The sequence below is a fragment of the Eleginops maclovinus genome, chromosome 12, assembly GCF_036324505.1.
Source record: "Eleginops maclovinus isolate JMC-PN-2008 ecotype Puerto Natales chromosome 12, JC_Emac_rtc_rv5, whole genome shotgun sequence".
Taxonomy (NCBI): Eukaryota; Metazoa; Chordata; class Actinopteri; order Perciformes; family Eleginopidae; genus Eleginops; species Eleginops maclovinus.
Window position 1 is genome coordinate 22,006,808 of NC_086360.1, and position 20,110 is coordinate 22,026,917.

Sequence of the window (20,110 nt, forward strand, 5' to 3'; positions counted from 1 at the left end):
TGTCTGTTTCATTGTTTAATGATTTGGTAAATGTTGTGTTACTCAAAATAGAACAAAAACTGAACAAAAGCGATGTGCAAAAACTGATTTCTGCTGTCACTGTATTTGAATATAAAACATAGCATTTCTCATTCACAGAGACCTGGTAGGGCTTTCTTTGTTCAAACCCAACAATGGATTATGCTGAAGCACCAACAGGTGTCTCCTGATCGCTTTTCACCATCAATTGGTAAATCCTTTCACCTGCAAACACACAAGTCTCACCACTCTGCAAACATCATTAGCCTGAGGTACCTCTTTAATATCATGAGTTCAAAATTACTTTAAATAGTCAAAAATATTGCCAGTCTTCTCATACCTCTAAATACAATAATAATACCTACATTTAAATACCATAAGTTACAAAACAGGAGAATGAAAAGCTTCTTATCCACTACTGTACAAAGGCATTCATTAACAATAGCATTAATATCAAGGTTTTCCATCTCTGTCATTCGACTGTCAAAGTTAAACCAAAAGAAAGAAAATGGGTAACTTCCTTTACATGGGTCTTATTCCAGTGTATTAACCTGTGTAACTACCTACTATATTTTAAGTACAGAATTATGCTGTGCTAGTATTTAATGCAAATCTCTTGATATATAATGTAGTTACAACAGTGTAATAACATAGTGCAAACAGGGTGCTCAATTAAAAAATACCATAAGCAGCATTTCATGTGAGAATATAGCTTTTTAGAAATGATTTTTGAAGAAAGCGATTGAAAGATGCAGTTTTGGATTGAACCGATACCAGAGCTGCTTCAGAAGTTTTGGTACACTATGTGTTTACATTGTGTTGTATGCATTTAAAAAATATATTGAAGAGGTTTCATTGTTTACCTACATACTGGATACTCTATCATAACTAAGCAATACTTCTCCGTGGGTTAATACACAGCAATAATCCGTTGCAGGGCGTTACTGCTTTTGAGTTATCCATCCATTCATTTACAAGGTCATGAGTAGAAAGTTGTCTTATACAGTTGTATTATATCATCAGTGTTATATATCCTGTGTAAAAAAAATTATAGAAACTGAGTACAGTTCTATATTCACCCGTGAGGAGTGAAAATCTGTGGCCAGCTTCACTGAGGGTGGAGATTCACCAACACGTGGACGACACTCTGTAAGCCCTTCACGATGTCGACTTCGACCAGACAGGGCTGCCACACAGGATCGCGGTCAACAGTAGTTCACTCTCTGTCGGACAGGGGGGGATCAGCTGAGCTGCGTTTTGACCTATCTGCATGAGTCCACTGAGTAGAGTACCTGATAGAGTTGGATAGAGGTGTCATAAAGAGCCTGTCTGGTATTGCTCAGTGTGTGTGTGTTGTGTGTGTGTGTGTGCCTTGATGTCCAAAAAACAGGGTCTTTCTCTCACAGCACAAATCACACACACATATTATATACAAACATGTCTCCACGCATATGTGCTTTGAAGGCACACGTTATGTCGAAGGTCAGGCCTTGTTGGGGAACACACACCACACTGAGTTTGGCAGGAAGACAGGTCAGGTGTAACGGTGGAAGCAGTCTGGATACTAGATTTTTTCAACTGTTATATGGGCGCACGCCCTTCTAAAATTTCTGTGTGGCATAAACAATGCCTCTGGAAGATCCAATAACCATCTATCATGTGGGGCTTTTAAATAGGGTGTGGATATACTGCTGTCATTGTGTGTAAGTAGACCAAACTTAATTTCCCAGCAGCCCTGTGTGTCCTGGCCAATAGGTAAGACTGACGACTTTGTTGAGAGCCGTCCTTTAGTTCTCTGTTTCCATTGATGCGCCGCTGGCAGCCCGAGCTCCAACTCTCCGTTTCTCTGTTCAGCACTTCTCTGTACAGTAAGTCACTTTGGATCAAAGCATCTGCGAGTTAAGAGGACAATATTTTGGGGGGATTTGGCAGCTTTGGCGCAGTTCTCTGAGTCTTAACAGCAATTATTTCCACATGACTTTCAACATTCCCCTGGGGGGGGGGGGCAGTTTAGAGAGGAAGAAAAGGGGCTTGTGTGCGTGTGCGTGTGTGTGTGTGTGTGTGTGTGTGTGTGTGTGTGTGTGTGTGTGTGTGTGTGTGAGATGCTGCAAGCTGTGATGCAGCCCTCCCGGTCAAACAGCAGATGGCACTGAGGCACAGATCTTTAGTTTCACTCTTTTTTTTGAGAGTGTGTGGGTGGGTTTAGGGGGGCAGTTGCTGAGTGCCAAGACAATCATCCGGAGAGATCGATACAACCATGGTCGCGCCTACACCAGCCAATTAGCAGGCAGGACGAGGTAGTCCCTGTGTTGTGTCATGAACTACAGGAGTGCCTGTGGTGGCATGGAGTTGATGCCTGCAAGGTAAATCTGGGGGGGTTAGCTGCCCTTTTTGATCAGAATCAGAATTGGGGCAGTGTGGTGTCTCAGTTTGATTGTGTGTGGGGTTAGGAGGAAGGTGGGGCATTGTGGGTAAAATCTGTGTGGGTGAGATGGGGGTGTCAGGGTTTAAATTATCGTATGGCTCTGTCTGTGGGGATTAGGCAGCTCCGCCTCTAGCTGGCCTCCTCTATGAGCCGAGCCAAGGTGTCTCTGAGCTCCGTCAGCTCAAAGATCTTCCCGTCCAGCAGCTCCAGCATCGTCCTCAGGCTCTTCCTGAAGTTCTCCTGCTCCTCCTGGTTCTCCTCCAGCCGCTGCTCGGCCCCCGACAGCTGCTCCTCCAGCACCCGGCTGCGCAGCTCTGTCTCCTGGAGGACCAGAGACAGCAGTTTTTGCAGGTTTGTGTCATCGGAGAGGAACAATCAGTGGTGGGATGAAACTATTGTTCAACTGTGTAAAAAAGTAGCACTTAAGAGTTTAACTTACGCACCAGCACTTACGATGGGCTTGCTTGTTAGAATTCAGCACTTCTCTATGTCTCTATGGTTTATTACATCTATATAATAAATCGGATTGAATAAAAGCTTCAGCTAAAGTGCACATTTTAAGTATTCACTTTATACCTTTATTTGGAGGTCAAGCTACTATATACTTTACAAATTTAAAAAACATAAAAACCACAAGAGAATGAAATTGTATAAAGTATGATATTTTATTAAAAATTAAACTAGAAAATAGTTTACACAAAACAGCTAAGACAAACGATCAACTAGCTGATTGTGACAAAAATAAAATACCATATCTTAACGTATTTCTTTTCTGCTTTGGGTTCTTTTAGACTCAATACTTAACTTAATTTCCCTAAATGTACTTACTTTTAGTTCCGAAACCTTTCAATACACGACTTTTAGTTGGAACAGAGTATTTTTTGGTATTAGTACTTTTACTTAAGTGAAGGATCTGAACTGTAAAACCACCACCGATAATAAGGACAAAGGGCATGTTGATGATCATGTGAACAGCAATAGCTCCTTGTATCACTCACCTCAAGTTTCTGGGTTAGGGTGTCTTTTTGCTCCATTAGGTCATTCATGTTTTCCAATTCCTCTTTCAACCTTTCCATTTCCTGGAAGACATAAAACAGATTTATAGGCTGTGTAGAAGACATATAGGGTAGTAAAGTCTGCATATACTGTAGACTTCCCCTCATCACACACAAACACACACCTCTTCTTTATCCCTTAGCGTGTTCTCCAGCTCCTCTATGGTTTGGTTGAGTTCAGTCTTCTGGGATTTGATCACTGGAGTTTGGTTGCTCTGGCACTCGAGCTCTGTCACCTAAAAGGAAAAGATGAAATTAAGATCCATGGTGAGAGACGGACACAACAGAATCCTGATCTTGTATCCCCAACAATAACCTGTCCCCTCCTCCTTACTTCACACCATCCTTTCCCAGTCATCTGTCCTGTTTGTGTTGAATTAATTAAACACACAATTAAAGCCAGCGAGCATTTCTGTGTCACATCCCTCACCCGTTTGTGTAGTCTCTCGGCCTCCTCCTGGTAGGCAGCCAGTTGTTGTTTCCACTGTTTGACGTTGGCTGTGGACTCCAGGAGAGCAGCCGTTAGCTTGGCATTGTTTCCCTTTAGTGCCTCCAGCTCTGCCTCCCAGTGTTTAGTCATGACAGGGCTGCAGAACAAAGGGATGTTCAGACTGTCAGATTACAATGACGGCAACATCAAATCTTTTTTGTTTTCATGCTATAGATGTAAGATGTGTCCGTTAAAAACTCACAATGTCTAATTCTTTCAAATCCTGAGTTTCCCCAAAGGGATTAATAAAGGTACATCTTATCTTAAATCAAGTAGTGAATGTGAACCAACCAGAATCAATACTGTTTGTAGGCAAGCATCTATCAATGTATAGGAACCAGAACCAAGTTTAAAAAAATGTTTTGTGGATATTTTGAATGTTTTGTGGTTGTTTTGAGATTTTTTTATGGTTGATTTGTGTATCTTTTTGGTTGCTGAGTCTTTAAGGGGATATATTTCTGATCATTTTGATTCTCTTCATAGCTTTTTGAGTTTCCTAGTGGTCAATTTGCATCTATTTATGTCTCTCCATTGTTATTTTGAGACATTCTGAATCTTTTTCTGGTCATTTTGAGTCTCTTTTTTGTAGGTTTTCTAGGTAAATGTGTGTCTCTTTGATTAAAATGTCGCAGGTGAAAGCCAAGTGCCAAACAACCCCTCAGGCCTGTGCTTGTCCTGATAGAGCCCTTTCAAAAACCCATGCTAGCATCCATGCATCCAATCATGAAAGCTGACAAAGGCTTCAGTGGGCACTCGAGTCGGAGGTCAGCACTTCCTGTCATGAAGCTGTGAAACCAGCTGTCTGCAACATGAGTTGTAATCTGAGATTATATCCTCCTTCTGGCTGGAGCCTAATCTGGTCCAGCTACTCACAGATGAAAAGATGAGATGAGGGATAAGAAAGAAGTGATTCAATTACTAATGGATGTGCAAGAAAAAGAGGCTGGTCGAAGGTCTGGGTCGTTAACAGTTCAGAATTGAAGTGTATTATTAGATATATGAAGGCAACTTTGTGGAGGGAAATATCTCCACAAAGTATATCTCCCTTTCTAGATATGAGCACTGCAGGCATTCATTTGAGCTTTACATAATGCCCGCTCTCTGTCTCTCACATAATGTCCGGCTTGCGCGGGAGAATGTATGAGAGACCTTACCGTTGTCGAGTACTGTCATCAAGTCAAGTACCTTTGAAAAAGAGCTCCTACACCCACATACTTCACAGTAATTCCTCCCAGCGGTGGAAACACAGAAAAGCACTAAAGGAAGCTAAGCTCGCTCAAGGAGTGATGAGGTTCTGTGAGTGACCCGTAACAATGTTGTTTTCAGTTTTGTTCTGCCCCCTCATTCACACACACACACACACACACACACACACACACACACACACACACACACACACACACACACACACACACACACACACACACACACACACACACACACACACACATATAAGCTCACACTGCAGCACTACTCCACTATGCCATAACACCCACTCTGTGAAATGTAAAAGAGAGAAAACCCAGATCATATTCACGCAGGACTCCCACGGCGCCTTCTTACACAACAGCCACCCCCTCTGTGAGAGTGTCTGCGTGTGTGACGCATAGGAGGGAGACGACACTTCATCCTACACATGCACATATCAACTGACACACAACCACTCTCACACACACATGGAGGGATGCTGTCACCAAGGCTCACAAACCCCGCCGATGTATAAACCCCACACAGTAGCTCGCAGAGCAGGAGAGCAGGAGAGACGTCAAGAAGTGAAGATGGAGACAGACCGAGAGAGCAAGGGAGAGCGATGGAGGGACAGAAGAGAAGGGAAAAGAGTGCAAGATGTTTTGACACTGGTGTTCGTTTTCATGAAATGAGTCTGGATGAAGGGGGGAGCACAAATCTGGCTGAGGACTGCAGAGCAGATCTGGAGGTGCGTGAGACACATGGAGGGTAAGTTAGCGGAGTCAACGGAGATGATGTGTGTGTTTACATCATGATTATTATACTAGCTAATGATATTTTCCAGTTGCTTCTTATAATGTTATTTTTTGTCATGCATGAGACCATTGTGATGTTGAATTGAAGCATATTTTTCCTGTTTGTATGAACTTAAAATTGTTTTACACTGTTTTTGAATACAACAATTATTGAATAAAATCTTTTAAAATCACAGACTCTTTTGTATTTGGCAGAGAAGATTGCATCAGAGTTACAGAGTTTTCTTTTTATCTGTTTTTGACTTTTTCATGTGAACAATATTTTAACTTTTAACTAAAAAACATCACAAGAAAACCTTTTGTTGGGCGTTTTTTGTATTTTCTATCACATTATATACTGTTTTATTCTTAAAATTGTTGTTTTAAAATTATTTATCTTGGAATTCTGAATGTTTTTTTCTTTTTGTATACAATGCATATCCCCTCATGGCTCCAATAAAACATCAGCACTCTGTTTTGTGGTTTTCTACTCTTCAAAAAGTTGGTATGATTTTCCCACCGGGCTCAATAAAGCTACCAGACACAAAACATAAACTGGAGGGTTTTTCCTGCAGCCCTCTCCTGTGTTCGCAGTCTCCTGACTGCGCTGCGTCATCAGGTAGGTTCTTCCTCCCCACAGAGCACTTCAAGAAGCAGGGAGCCAGAGCGGTTGCCATGGCAGCACTGGAGGAACGGAGGCGCTCGTGGCAACCTGATGTATGACATCGGCTCCATCTCACAAAAAGCCTACCACAAAAACCAACCGACAGATGCCTACAACCTCCAACATGAGGAGACCATGCCCATACAGCCAAGGCATTCCCAACTAAAGGTCTTTCAATATTCAGAAACCCATTCAACACGACTCCATTGCAGACCTGCCAAACACGCCTACATCCTGCAAAATGAAAAACTCTCTCACAGCCACGCAAAACGCTACATCTCATCCTACTCTCTCTTCCACGGCCTTATGCGCCCATACAAACCCTCCCACGCAGCCACACTATGCAGCAGCGGGGAGTTATGAAGATAAGTCATCATCTAATTCCAGTCACATGATACACCAAGACCCTCATACATTAGAGGTCGGGGGGAAAAGGACAGTGTGTGTGCAAGTGTGTTTTTACATGTGTGTCTGAACCCTCAATAAAAATACATTTAAAACATAATTCTTTTTTTTGTTTTGGCTCCTTAATAAATTACAGGCACCTACACTGTTACAAAATGAAAAGGAATATACTTGAACTGCAGCTTGAGGCACATGAGAGGCTGATAATTTAAAAGGTGTAAAGACAAGTGAAAATGATAATAAATCAAAGAAGTATGAATCACAGAGAAAGATGGAGGGTTATCTGGTCCAAATTGTGGACTGTCCTAACATCAACCCTCTCTGCATATGCCTCTGAGAAATGTGAGACTGAGGTTTGCTTGTTACATCCACGCTTGCCATGCTGAATGCCGGGAGTCGACCCGGTCTCCCACGCATGCAGCATTAATAGACACATCAGCAGCAGGGCTGCAGCAGGCAGTGGGTGTCCTCTCTACGTTTTGCTCTCACTGCACACTCAGATCTGTGTAGCCTCACAGGTTCATGATGTAGCGGTAGGGATTTCTAAGCATTTGCACTTGAGCTTGTCACAGCTTTACAGACATAAACACAGCCTAATACAAAAAAAACCTGTGTCTCTTTAGATCCTGATAGTGAAATTAAATGTCAAAAAGATGTGTTAAGCCTCCTCTCCACCCATCGTTAAGCGAAAAAAAAGAACGATAATACATTAAGCGATTGATTGATATCTTTAATTAATAGGAATCGCAGCCAGAGAAATAATGAAACGAGTGGCACAGGATTACAGAGATTTTACAAATGAAAAGACCCGTGTACAGTCGACTACAGTTGACAGTAGAAAACAGGGATATTTTCTCTCCTGAGAAAGAAACACTTCACTCACTCAAATGGTTCAAACTCATTGTGCATGCCCTCCTGTTCAGTTTATTGAATGTGTTTGCAGTTGGTGGGTGCTTATGTATCAGTGACTCATGCACAGACTTTATACAATGCACCTCTCTCTCTTTCCAGCTTCTGACAAACACAGTCTCTGTGTGTCTGTCTGTCTTGCTCTTTCTCTGCCTCCCACTACCCACAGAATGTTATATAAGTCTTACATAAACGCTTCATCAACACCTTTTTGGTGAACCTCACAGCCGCACCTCTTCAGGAAGCCATTATACAAATCAAACATATTTACATGGAACTGTGACCACTTTATCTTACGTAATCTATTGTATATAAACCAGTATTGACAATCACAACAAATATAAATTGTCCATTTCAATAGTCAGTCTGCTAACAGGACATAAAAACATCAGGAATGTATACAGTGTAACAGAAGTGCTGCATGCATAGAAGTGACACCGTCACATAGTCCGTAATGCACCAAACATAAACGACTTTGATTTAAGAAGATATTATTGCAATGCAGTAGGCAAACACATAACTATAAATATATGTACGTTTCTGTACCAGGCATGCTCAGATTGGTTAAAGTAACATCTCTTGCTGGTCCATGTGAAGTGACAGCGTGTGAGTAAGAATGTCACTGATATAATTCATTGCACCATTATTCCTCCTGACTGCAGTGATGGCGTGCTGGTTTACCTTATTAGTTAGCAGTTAGTAAACAAGCAGAGCACCAGGTTTTGTAAATAAGACCCTCCCTGTTGCTGACCTGCATCAGGCTCTAACTTTAGGGAAAGTTTGTGCCTGAACATTTTATTTAATGCGTAGTTATGATGTCGTAGTAGTCAGGACTTGTTATGACATTCTTATCAGAAAGAGCAGACCCGACAAGTCTTATACTGCTCCCTAGAGAGGAAAAACACGAGAGAGCAGCAGTGAATAGAGGGAGTTCACTGCCATGCTGACATGCAACAAACATAGGCGCACGCAGATGGGAAGAAAAACGTAGAAGAAGTCAGGTAAAACTTCAGTGTCGTAGACTAATAGAATAACAGAGAAAGAATCTGAATCTATTCCTGCTATTGATTGAGTGTATGTGATCTGTGAGAGTGAACGTGTGGTCAGACTGTTGAGTTTGTATTGTGGGAAACATGACAACACGGGACAGTGAACATATCACGCTGTGGGATGTACCTGTGTGCGAAGGCCAGTGCGTTCTGAGACGGCTCTGGACGGGAGTCTGAGTTTGGAGTCGAGTCGCAGATGTCGTCTGTGCCATTGATGTTTTCCATGGGCGGGGTCACCGGGGTCAAAGGTGACGAGAGCTCGCCTCCTGGAGACTCCTACATGAAAAAATAAAGGTATATAACCGTGACTGCTAAACATCGAATGATCAATCAAACACTATTAAATGTTTTGAATACGTGTATTCTTTTCACACTGTTGAGGCACATAACAAAAATCATTGTATTCATTTTAATTTCAATGTTTAAGTTTTTGAGAGGTCGAAAAAGCATCTCGGTCCGTTAAGTTTGTAGTGGTGTCTGGATGTTTTTCCCCAAGACTAAGCCTTAATCATACAAGAAATTATGTGTCTAAAAAAAGAAACAGTGATTTGTTTATATTACAAAAATACAAACTGGGTGGACGTTGCTAAAAGAGCACCAATTTAGGGCTGCAACTAAAAACACATTACCATTATTGATTTTTTAAATGTATTTTCTATGATCAATTCATTATTATTCATACATTTTCAGACTCAGGTCATATCCAAAAATAAATAGCAATATTGTGAAATTATTATCTTTGAGAGAATGAATACAAATTTATTGAAATAATTGCAGAAACAAGCAGCTGAAAGCGGTGAACGATGGGCATTTTTTTCTTTCATAAATGACTACAATTAAACACTTTATCAAAACCGTTCCTAATTATTTTACCACTCATTTCAGTCCTACAACACTTACAGAAAGTGGTTTATAATTATTAACAACATTATGATGAGTTTATATACAGGCAAATTTAATGAATTATAATTAACGTTAGAGATTTTGAGAACCTGTTATTACAAGAGATGTCGACTAGATAAAAAACCTTATTCATTGATTGGATGCTTTTTCTATAGGGAGTTGACATGAGAAAAGGGGCTTGTGTGTGTGTGTGTGTGTGTGTGTGTGTGTGTGTGTGTGTGTGTGTGTGTGTGTGTGTGTGTGTGTGTGTGTGTGTGCGTGTGTGTTTTTAGGGCTGGTGGATATGGAGGTGCCGCCTCTCACTCACGCTCTTGCTGCGTCTTAGTGAACAGTCCTACGTCCCTATAGGCCATTAAATAGCTTACTATAGCACTGGGACATGGCAGAATTACAGATTAAAGCTTATCTTTATATCCCATACAACCACAGAATTATACGAGGGACAAATCATTTAGCTGCTGCTCGTACATAAAACAAAGCTATTAAGACTCGAGGCTCGGGTACAATACAGCAGCACAATGGCACTGCCTGCACGTCTCTAATGAAGGAGAAGGAAGTGAGAGATAACAGGGAGATTATTACTAGTGTTACATTTTGCGCTGCACATTCATTAGTATAACATTATGTGTCTCTTCTTGATGCACGTATACAGGGGTCTGTCCTATTGGGACCAGCATACAGGATTTAGCTCTTTGTTTTATCATCTTATTTTGTTGGAATAATTCCTCTCGTGTTTTTTTAGAGCAGTGTTTTTCAACCTTTTTTGAGCCACTGTTGATTTTTTACAAACACCAAAAACCAAAAAAGGTAACTAAATGATTCTAGCCTAATACAGAATTTATATATAATGATAATTTAATTACAGGTCTCTCAATTTGGCTGCAAGTTCAGCTCCTAAGTAGCTACATTTGAGAGCTCTCTCTCTCTGTTTTTTCTCATGAAAGTTACCCCTTTTTTCAGTGTGTTAAAGCAGGCGAACAAAATCGTCAGTAATGGGTGTTTCCCTTGGAGATGACGTTCAAGCCTACACGGGACCAAGGCACTGTTTGATTGTATTTGTAGCAACAAAATAATATCTTTTGGAACGATTAAGTGAAGTTGGACAATTTCCCACTGCACACCTGAGGATCTCCCACAGCACATTGGTGGTTGTTAATCACTGATGTAGAGGAGGGAACAGAGAAAGAGTATGGGCTGAATCACTGATTTTCAGCAGTGAAACAGAGCAGCTTGAGTAGAGGCAGCTCTGCAGGCCGCAGCCTCTACAGTGCGGTGGAGGTGGTGACCATGCACATGCAGCCTTCAACCCCTGATGAGAGTGAAGCTGTCTACTTGGCTTCTTTAAAACACATCCCCCATGGGAAGCAGAAGGTACTGTAGCATTTCTGCACACAGGGGCCACAGCATTAATTGTACAAGTAATAGAGCGCAGTACAGCGGGGAGGCGCTCCCCAAGCCTCCATAATGAACAGCCAAGGACATGAATGCCCGTTAGCAGCCTTTATTTTAAAGAACAGATTTCTCTGGGGATTCTTACCAGAAACACAGTCACACATGCCCTTAAACACAGCATTATTATATCTCACACAACAAATACCCAACATACAGGCTAATTATACTCTCCAATTAATGGGGAGTTCACGGACAACATCTTCTTTTAATGTTTAAGAGAAAATACCATATTGGTGTATATTATATTATATATATATGGAAAAGTGGAAGATTAAGGTAATGTTCTTTTACTCTATAGTATTGCAATATATTACAATTTTGAGACACTTGCATTCTCAAAATAGTGGGAATTGTATAATTATTTGACAATAGTGAATATTGGTTATTCCTTGCCATTAGTGTTTATGTTTATGTGTACCTTTGCAAAAAAGCAGTTTCTGGTTGGGACCTGTTTTCTAGTTTCAGATGTCTATGAGGTGTAAGCAGTTGCACTATAAAACATTTTCACCCTTCTCATGTTCATACCCGTAAAGTGATCTATTATTTCACCAAAAAATCACAAACACAAACCTTTGTAGTAAAACCATCTCCATCATGACGCATTGATGCATAATACATCAGTCACAGGAACCTATTTTCTGTACACAAATATTCTCACTTGTGATACATTACATTTGATTGACAATACTGTGCTATTACTGTGAGTAATATTTTAGAGGAATGACTTGTGAATAGGTTACTTAAGGATCTGAATATTCTTCATTCATCAAGTTTCAACTTAAAAAACATTTCTATTTAAACATACAGTATTCGTGCATCTGGTTCCTTTCAAATTATTAGTATTTTTCCAAATTTGGTTCAACAACTTCCACTTATTCAAACTAAATAACACAAAGGAATACAATCGTTCTTTGGTTGACCGGTTCACCAGCTGCTCATCATTACACACAACATGCCATGGCCGGAGGTCATGAGTCGGCTCACGGAAAGGTTAGGACTTGTGGGGGGTGGTGGGATGGGAAAGTGTGTGTGCTGATCGTACCTGAGAGGGAGACGTGGCCATCTCCATCTTCTCTTGGCTCTTCTCTTTAGCGAGCCTCGCTGCTTCTTTGTACTCCCCGAACTTCTCCGCAAACTGGACACAGAGGACAGCCATCATTATGGACTGTAATTATACTATACTGTGGTTTAGTCCGTTCAGAAAAGCCATATGGGCAACAACACACACACACACACACACACACACACACACACACACACACACACACACACACACACACACACACACACACACACACACACACACACACACACACACACACACACACACACACACACACACACACACACACTCGGATCAGTGTGTAATAGGTCAGCTGTGAAGCCAGGGGAGGGATAGGCAGAAGCGTTGCCAATAACAACCGACAGTTGAACTTAGAAAAGAAGGCCCTTACCCACAATGCCTCATTCGAAACATGAGCTATATAGGTCACAGTTAGTAACACCTCTATATGGACCTATACACACACACACACACACACACACACACACACACACACACACACACACACACACACACACACACAGATTAAAGTAGACGATGTCATTGTATTTTCCCCCGAACAGTTTTTGAGTTTAATCAGAAGTGGTCGGTTGCTAAAGTTGATCTACAGGGTTATTTTAGTCGAGAGCAAGGATACATCCAGCGAGCCCAAAGCAGTAAGGTGAGCTCAGCTGAGGGGCTTTGAACAAATATAAACACCCTGGCGCACAAACACACCGGCACATATCCCCCACGTCGCTTTAGGGTGTGGTTTTTCCCCGACAGTCTCCTACAGAGTATTATTTTATATTCTGTACTGCAGAGGGCTGAGAGGAGGGGAAATCAAATTGACGACGCTGCAGGAGCCAGTCTTGTGTCTGCGATTAGTGGAGTTGCAATGAGTAACTTAATATCACTTCACTTCGGTGCAATATAATAGTTCTGCTACAGCGATCTAATTGCAGTTCTCAGTGTAAGTGCTTCGGGAGTGTTGGCACCGCAGTTATCTGAGAGGAGAATCTGATTATTTGAACTTTAGGCCACACAAAGTACTTCTAATGGTCAGTAGGAATGTCTGTTAAAACTCCTCTGCAGACACATTTCTCTCACAGGGCAACGTCAACTGTAAATCAGCCACACCAAACATGCTTTACTCGCCAGAAATTTTAAAAAATGTTTGGGAAATTTAACATATTTTGTATGTTTCGTTATCTCTGGTTAGTGACAATAATGTTTATTAATTATTATTATTATTAATGTAAGTATTGACAATAGTTGTATCTAATAGAAAAAACACCCGATTGATAAATATATAACGAACTCAATAATAAAAATAGTCGTTGCAGCCATGTTTTGAGCTGTGAGCCGCCCCTGTTCACGACAGAGCTGAATCATACTGCAGAGGAGCGAAAATTCACTACCTACTCGAAAACACGCGCGCGCGCGCACGCACACACACACACACACACACACACACACACTCCACACACACACACACACACACACACTTCACACACACATACTTAACTTTCATAAACACACAGAAAAAAAGCCTCATTAGGGCTTACTGCCAAAAAGATCCTATACTTTTAAGGAAGCTATAGCAGCTAGAGCAAAATAAATTAGAAAAAACCATCCACTCTTGGGGACCGGGTGTGTGTGTGTGTGTGTGTGTGTGTGTGGGCAGATGAATGGGGGTGATACCTTGGCTAGATGATGCTCAGTGGAGAATCCCAGGCCGTACACCGTGTTGGCTCGACTGTCCGCCCACTGGCCAAACTTCTGTGAGGTCTTTGTGAACGTCATGTTGGGACTGATCGTGCTGTTGATTATTGCCTGCAGGATGGAAGCAACCCACTTTATACATATTCAATACATTTTATTACCACAGTGTGTTTTAATATGTGTGTGTTTGAAGAGAGATAGGGTCAGATAGAGAGGTGAGGAGAATTTGAACCCAAGTATTTGCTTTTTTCTTATTTCTGAATGATGAAAAATATTCACATGACAATTTAGGAATATACAGCACTGGAAAAAATGAAGAGACAACTTTTATATATTTATAGGTTTGTCTTCGTGTTGGATGGAACAGAAACTGGAATGGCTGCTATACATGTAGAAATAAAGATTCAAGAAACATTTGGAGTGGTCTGTTAATTTTTGTAAATGAAAACAACTTTGAGACATTATTTAGTTTAGAAACATTTAAAGCTGTGACAGTTGGTATTAATGCCTTAAACTAGGGTTTTCTCAGACGTTTCAAACAATATTGAAGTAGTGCCAGAGCAATGAGCCAATTATTCCATTAGTCGATTGATAGAAAATGTAGCATCAATTCAATACAATTCAAGGATAACTGAAATTATAATCAAGTCAATGAAATATCATTATTACACTTATTTACCAAGTAACAATCTCGCTTCTCAAATAAAAGGATTTTTCTCAGATTTATGTAATCGGATCTTGAATATCTTTGATTTCACAAGTATTTTACAAATTACTGCAAACAGGGTGCTGCTGAATAACGCCACACATGCAGTGGAGAAAGTCCAATACAAAAACATGAGTGGCTGATCCTATGGTCAGACATTAGGAAAATGTGTTAATGGAAAACGTAAACCGGAGAGTCTGAAAGTTGGTAAATGCTGATATACTGACAGATTGAATTTAAAGGGTAATTCTGGCTATATTTGATATTATATAATATGATATCTTTCTTGTGAACAGTGTTGTTGTCGAAAACAATTTATATTATAATCATAATGACCAAATTGGGCAGATTAATATGAGTCAATACACCCGCCTGCTGCCAGAAATAGTGCACCAAATCCGCTCACAAAAATGCTGTGACATTATGAGTCTGTCTGTCTGTCTGTCTGTCTGTCTGTCTGTCTGTCTGTCTGTCTGTCTGTCTGTCTGTCTGTCTGTCTGTCTGTCTGTCTGTCTGTCTGTCTGTCTGTTTTTAACCTCTTTTGTTAAATAACACTTATGGAAACAAAGGAATGGATGAACAATTAGCGGTGTTGTGTAATGGTTGGCATCAATACATAATGACAAGTTTAAAGGGGCAGGAGTCACTTTGTGTGTGTGTGTGTGTGTGTGTGTGTGTGTGTGTGTGTGTGTGTGTGTGTGTGTGTGTGTGTGTGTGTGTGTGTGTGTGTGTGTGTGTGTGTGTGTATGTGTGTGTGTGTTACGCAATAGTTGAATTTAGAAATCCCTGTCAGTTGAGGGCTGTGATTTCTAAATACATGCTTTATTCTCATCAGCTGAGGTTCCCACACCTGATTTGAGAAAAACTCTGTGACCTTGCTTTGCTGCCACTGGTCAGTGGATTCACACTTTCCATCTGTGCCGCTCTAGTGATTTTTTACCTCCCATTCTTCTCATTATGTCATCTGTTTCTCTCATTAAACTTCACCCCCTCCTCTGTCCATAACTGGCGAGGGGTGTGCATGTTGGTGACTGGTCCCTCCTATAAATCACACCATGCCTGGCAGAAATATCCCTCGTGGATGTCTAACAAGAATATCCTGAGACTCAAAGTGTGCGGACTTACACACACAAATACGGTAGTTGCATGCAAACACACAATGTAACATGAGCTGTCATCCTTGGGACGGTCTGCCACATCGAGTTCTTTTAAGACGTGTCTGAACATTAAATCGCAGTGCAGAGCTTATAACATCATTAACACTCGGTAGATCATAGTGGCACTAAAATTCCCTGGAAGGCTGGTTGACATCTTAATAAAACATGTCAGCTTGCAGAAATTAAAAATAACAATGGATGCAGTCTGGGAGGGTAAGAAGTGTTTTGTGCGTGACAAAATGTGTTAGACACAATCTCTCACCTTGGTGCCGTCCAGGCTGATGATGCGGTAGACATTGCGCGTACTGTCGTAGAAGTACGAGACGGTGACGGCGTGCTTGCTGGTGGGCAGCCAGTTCTTCTTGGTGTTGGGGTCAATTTGGAAGACGTGGGCCCTCGTGCTGTAGATGGGCTGCTCCCTGAAGGGGACGAAGAAGAAGTGGTGAACCTCTTTGTGCCGCAACACCAACGTCTCACCAAACCCAGCGCCAGCACCGCAACTCCTGCTGCCCACGGGGGACTCAGACCGCCCTGGTAAACGAATGACCATCTCGCCATCCTCCATCATTACGCCACAGAAAAAGAGGCTGCCAAACGACTACCACATATACTCATTGTCCTGTACACCTGGATAACAAGCTGCTGTCAATCTTGAGCAGAGTTCCAGCACACCCCTAAAGTCTACACCTCCTCTCGCACATTGTCGCTCTACTCGTAAACTAATACACTAAACGCATAGGGCATTTCAACAGAAACTCTCTGTCTTACACTGCCTATAAGTCAGCGCCGTCTCTCCCTGCTCTGATATGGAAATGCCTGCAGCACTGAGCGAGGGTCACACAAGGGAGCACAGAAGGGGAAAGGAGAGGGTTTAAGGCTAAATATAGACAGTAGGCCACGGTTAACTACGAAAGACACACCCCACTGAACTACAGCTTCCACACAGCGACATAATGCATGTTCATATACAAATATGAGCAGACTATGAAGCAGAAGTGGTGGAATCACAAATCTGATTGTATGTGTGGTTATGTGGTTTTGATCCAAACTCCATTGTGGTTAGAGATTATTTAATTCCTTATTGACCCCTGAGTGCCGCTCATAACAGAGTTAGGATTCTCCCCTGTATTTTGTTCGGGATTATATAAAAGTCATCGTTGTTTTTTGATCAGTCAATCATCTGTCAGTAATGTGCCACCTTCACTCTCTGTCTATTTATCCCTCGACTCCTCGCTTTGCTCTTAACATGCCCTTGTATATTCCAGCATTGTTGGGGCTTTTTGGGTAATATCTACAGTCAGTACACACGCACACAGACACACACACAGACACACACACACACACACACACACACACACACACTCACACAAAGTGCAGGGTGCAGAGGGAGATATTCTGGGCTGGCAGTGCTGGCAGAGCAGGAGATAGAGAAGTGCTTACACTGCACTGAGGGGGTGATGGGGGACATCAAAGGCTTGCTGTATAAATGAATATTAAAATTCAGCAGCAGCACCCCTCCTGTGTGTGATTAGCCAAGACTGGGAAAGAAAGAAAAACATGGAGACAGGGAAAGGGAGAGAGAGAGGGAAGTCAGACAGGGGGAGAAAAATGGGGAATGTGGAGAGTATAGGAAGTCAGAGAGTGAATCTGCCATGATTAATGCTGCTTCATAAAGCTGCTTGTGGAGTGCTGTGCGCAAATTATCATAATCATCAACAGCAGTGTAAGTGGCAGAACTGTGAGTCATTTCAACTCCCTCCAATCACACATCACACAACCACGGCCTGTCCGTATGATCCGTGCAATAGCCGCTTGGCAACGGGCATCGTTTTTTCATTGCATAATGTGATGGAGCTGTGGAAAATGTAGTGATTCTTGTTGCTCGATTGTGTTCGGATCCAACACAGCAACGTACTTGTGCTTTGATTTCTACATGAACGCCTGTGCCAAAGAGTTTTATTTCAGAACAACACCCACCAGTTGTAAAAGAAAAAAGAAAAGAGAAAGCAATAGGCCTACTTACTCCTACAACCAAACGTATAAAAGGCGAAGAATCAATGATGGATTAGAATTACAAAATATATCTGACATTTAGTTATATTTACATATTTTGTCCTATAATGCAAGCATATCAATAACACAAAGGCATCCGGCCCATTATAAATGCCCCTGCTCTATATCTACAGTGATTCTGGTCTGAGCCAGATGGCATGTCAGAATGACTTGTTATGGGGTTGCATAGAGGTCAATTAAGAACGCGTTGATCCTCTTGAACTCAGCGAGAGGTGAACTCAGGCGCTAGCATGAAGGCTGCACAGACTTAGCATCTGGGAGGAAGAAAAGCAGCAGAGAAAGCCTTAAAATGCTGTCTGTCTTTTATCATTGCCAGAAGGAAGAGCAGAAAAGAGAGTGAATGTGAAAACAAAAGTGGCCTACTGCACTATAACAGGGTCAGAGGACATGCACAATGACGAGGGGAAAAAAAAGTGAGGGAGGTCATTTCAGTGTAATACCAGTTATATAAAAAATAAGTATTTACATTAATTGTAAGAAAGGTAAATGGGGATAACTAGCATGATTACAATGTTTTAATAACAAATGATATGTTATAGGTAGACCCTTCATTTGAATTTGAATTTAGGCTACTTTCATTTTATTTGTATTTTTTTTAAATGCAACAAAAATGCTTTGTTTGTTTGTTTGTTTTTAATTCATGTGTTAAGCATTTGTAAACTGCACTATTCTGTAAGCCTAGACTAAAATGAAAAACATTTTTGATGCTAAATATCTTGGATTCTTCTCTTCTAAGGTCACATTGTTCTGTTGTATTACATAATACACTTCAGTGAAAAACACCTTATTTATTTTTCTCTTGTATTTATTTGAATTGCATTTGATATAAAAGGAAATCCAAAGTAACGTAACGTAATCGGGTTTCATTACTTTTATAATCAGATTACGTTACTGATACTTTTTTTTTTTTGCAGGTAACCAGTAACTGTAACAGAGTACATTTTTAAGGCAACCCGCCCAACCCGGATAATGTGTATAAGTGGTAAAGGACAATGTGAAAAACACAGAGGAGGAATAGGAGGAGGAGGTGTTTAGCATGCAGAGTGTAGGCTACTGCCTGACACAAGGGCAGGTGATGGAACGTGAATGTTAAAACAGAAGGAGAAGGCAGGCAGCATGAGAGAGGGAGGCAGAGTGATGAAGTGAGAGAAGAAGGCCCGGGATGAGGAAAATGTGGAGGAGGTGATGAATGTAGGAGAGGATGAGAAGAAGATGAAGGAAGTGGGATGCGCTAAACTGCAGCTTGTGCAATATAAGCAATTATGTGCGCTGCTCATATCTGAACTTTCAGGAACATAATAACAGTTTTTTAAGGGAAAAGTACAGTAAAGTGTCAAATAGCTACAGGAGGAGGATGTGTGCACGAGACACTTTTGTTGTGGGAGGATAATGATGATGATGATGATGGATGATAGATGGATGGATGGTGTAAGAGTTGCATCAAGAAAGCAAGATGCAGTATGTTCTGTTGTATAATAGTATATAACATAACATAATATATGCTTTTTTTACTTATATGTGATACAGATTCCTTGTATGTGTAAACCTACTTGTCAATAAACGACTGTGTTTTATTGTGGGAAACTGAATACTGAAACTTTATATTTTTCGCAGTCTACTTTATTTTTCATGACAAATCAAAGTTATTGCTTTAGGCTTTCAGTCAGCAATTTTAGAAAACAGAGAGGAATGCAACAAAATGTAAACTTATATAGAGACAGAGTGACTGCTCTGGGATGTGATTTAAAGGGTCAGTACAGAAAAATTGCAACCAGAAAAACTTACTTACCTCTCGAATCTAGCCAAAATGGTTTTGATTTTATTTGCCCAGGTTTTGAAACATTACTGTCTTAACTAAAGTATAATGAAGGTGAATGAGAAAGTCATTAAAAAGTTACACATTTTACCAGAAACATTGTCTCTGTCAGTCTAAATAATCAAAATGTAAACCGTTTTTATTGGACCAATTTACTTCCAAAGAAATAGTCCCCATGATAACTTTTCACAAGGATGTTGGGCGATTTGTATTTGAATAGATGTGAGTCACACATCACA

General features: G+C 41.0%; 1 protein-coding gene across 4 annotated transcripts in view; it reads right to left on the reverse strand.

The window, feature by feature from the left end:
* The window catches only part of homer1b (homer scaffold protein 1b), a 24,782-nt gene continuing 4,672 nt past the window's right edge, over window positions 1–20,110 (reverse strand). For 2 of the 4 annotated variants that reach the window (XM_063898119.1, XM_063898120.1), the window contains exons 3-10: window positions 16,245–16,401; window positions 14,099–14,230; window positions 12,395–12,487; window positions 9,125–9,273; window positions 3,929–4,085; window positions 3,624–3,734; window positions 3,442–3,522; window positions 1–2,764 (exon numbers count right to left, since the gene is read on the reverse strand). In XM_063898119.1, coding sequence (XP_063754189.1) covers window positions 2,573–2,764; window positions 3,442–3,522; window positions 3,624–3,734; window positions 3,929–4,085; window positions 9,125–9,273; window positions 12,395–12,487; window positions 14,099–14,230; window positions 16,245–16,401 — 1,072 coding nt within the window. In that variant the 3' untranslated portion in view covers window positions 1–2,572. Of the gene's footprint in view, window positions 2,847–3,441; window positions 3,523–3,623; window positions 3,735–3,928; window positions 4,086–9,124; window positions 9,274–12,394; window positions 12,488–14,098; window positions 14,231–16,244; window positions 16,753–20,110 lie in introns of those variants that run through there. The other 2 variants (XM_063898118.1, XM_063898121.1) reach the window with 2 other exon arrangements.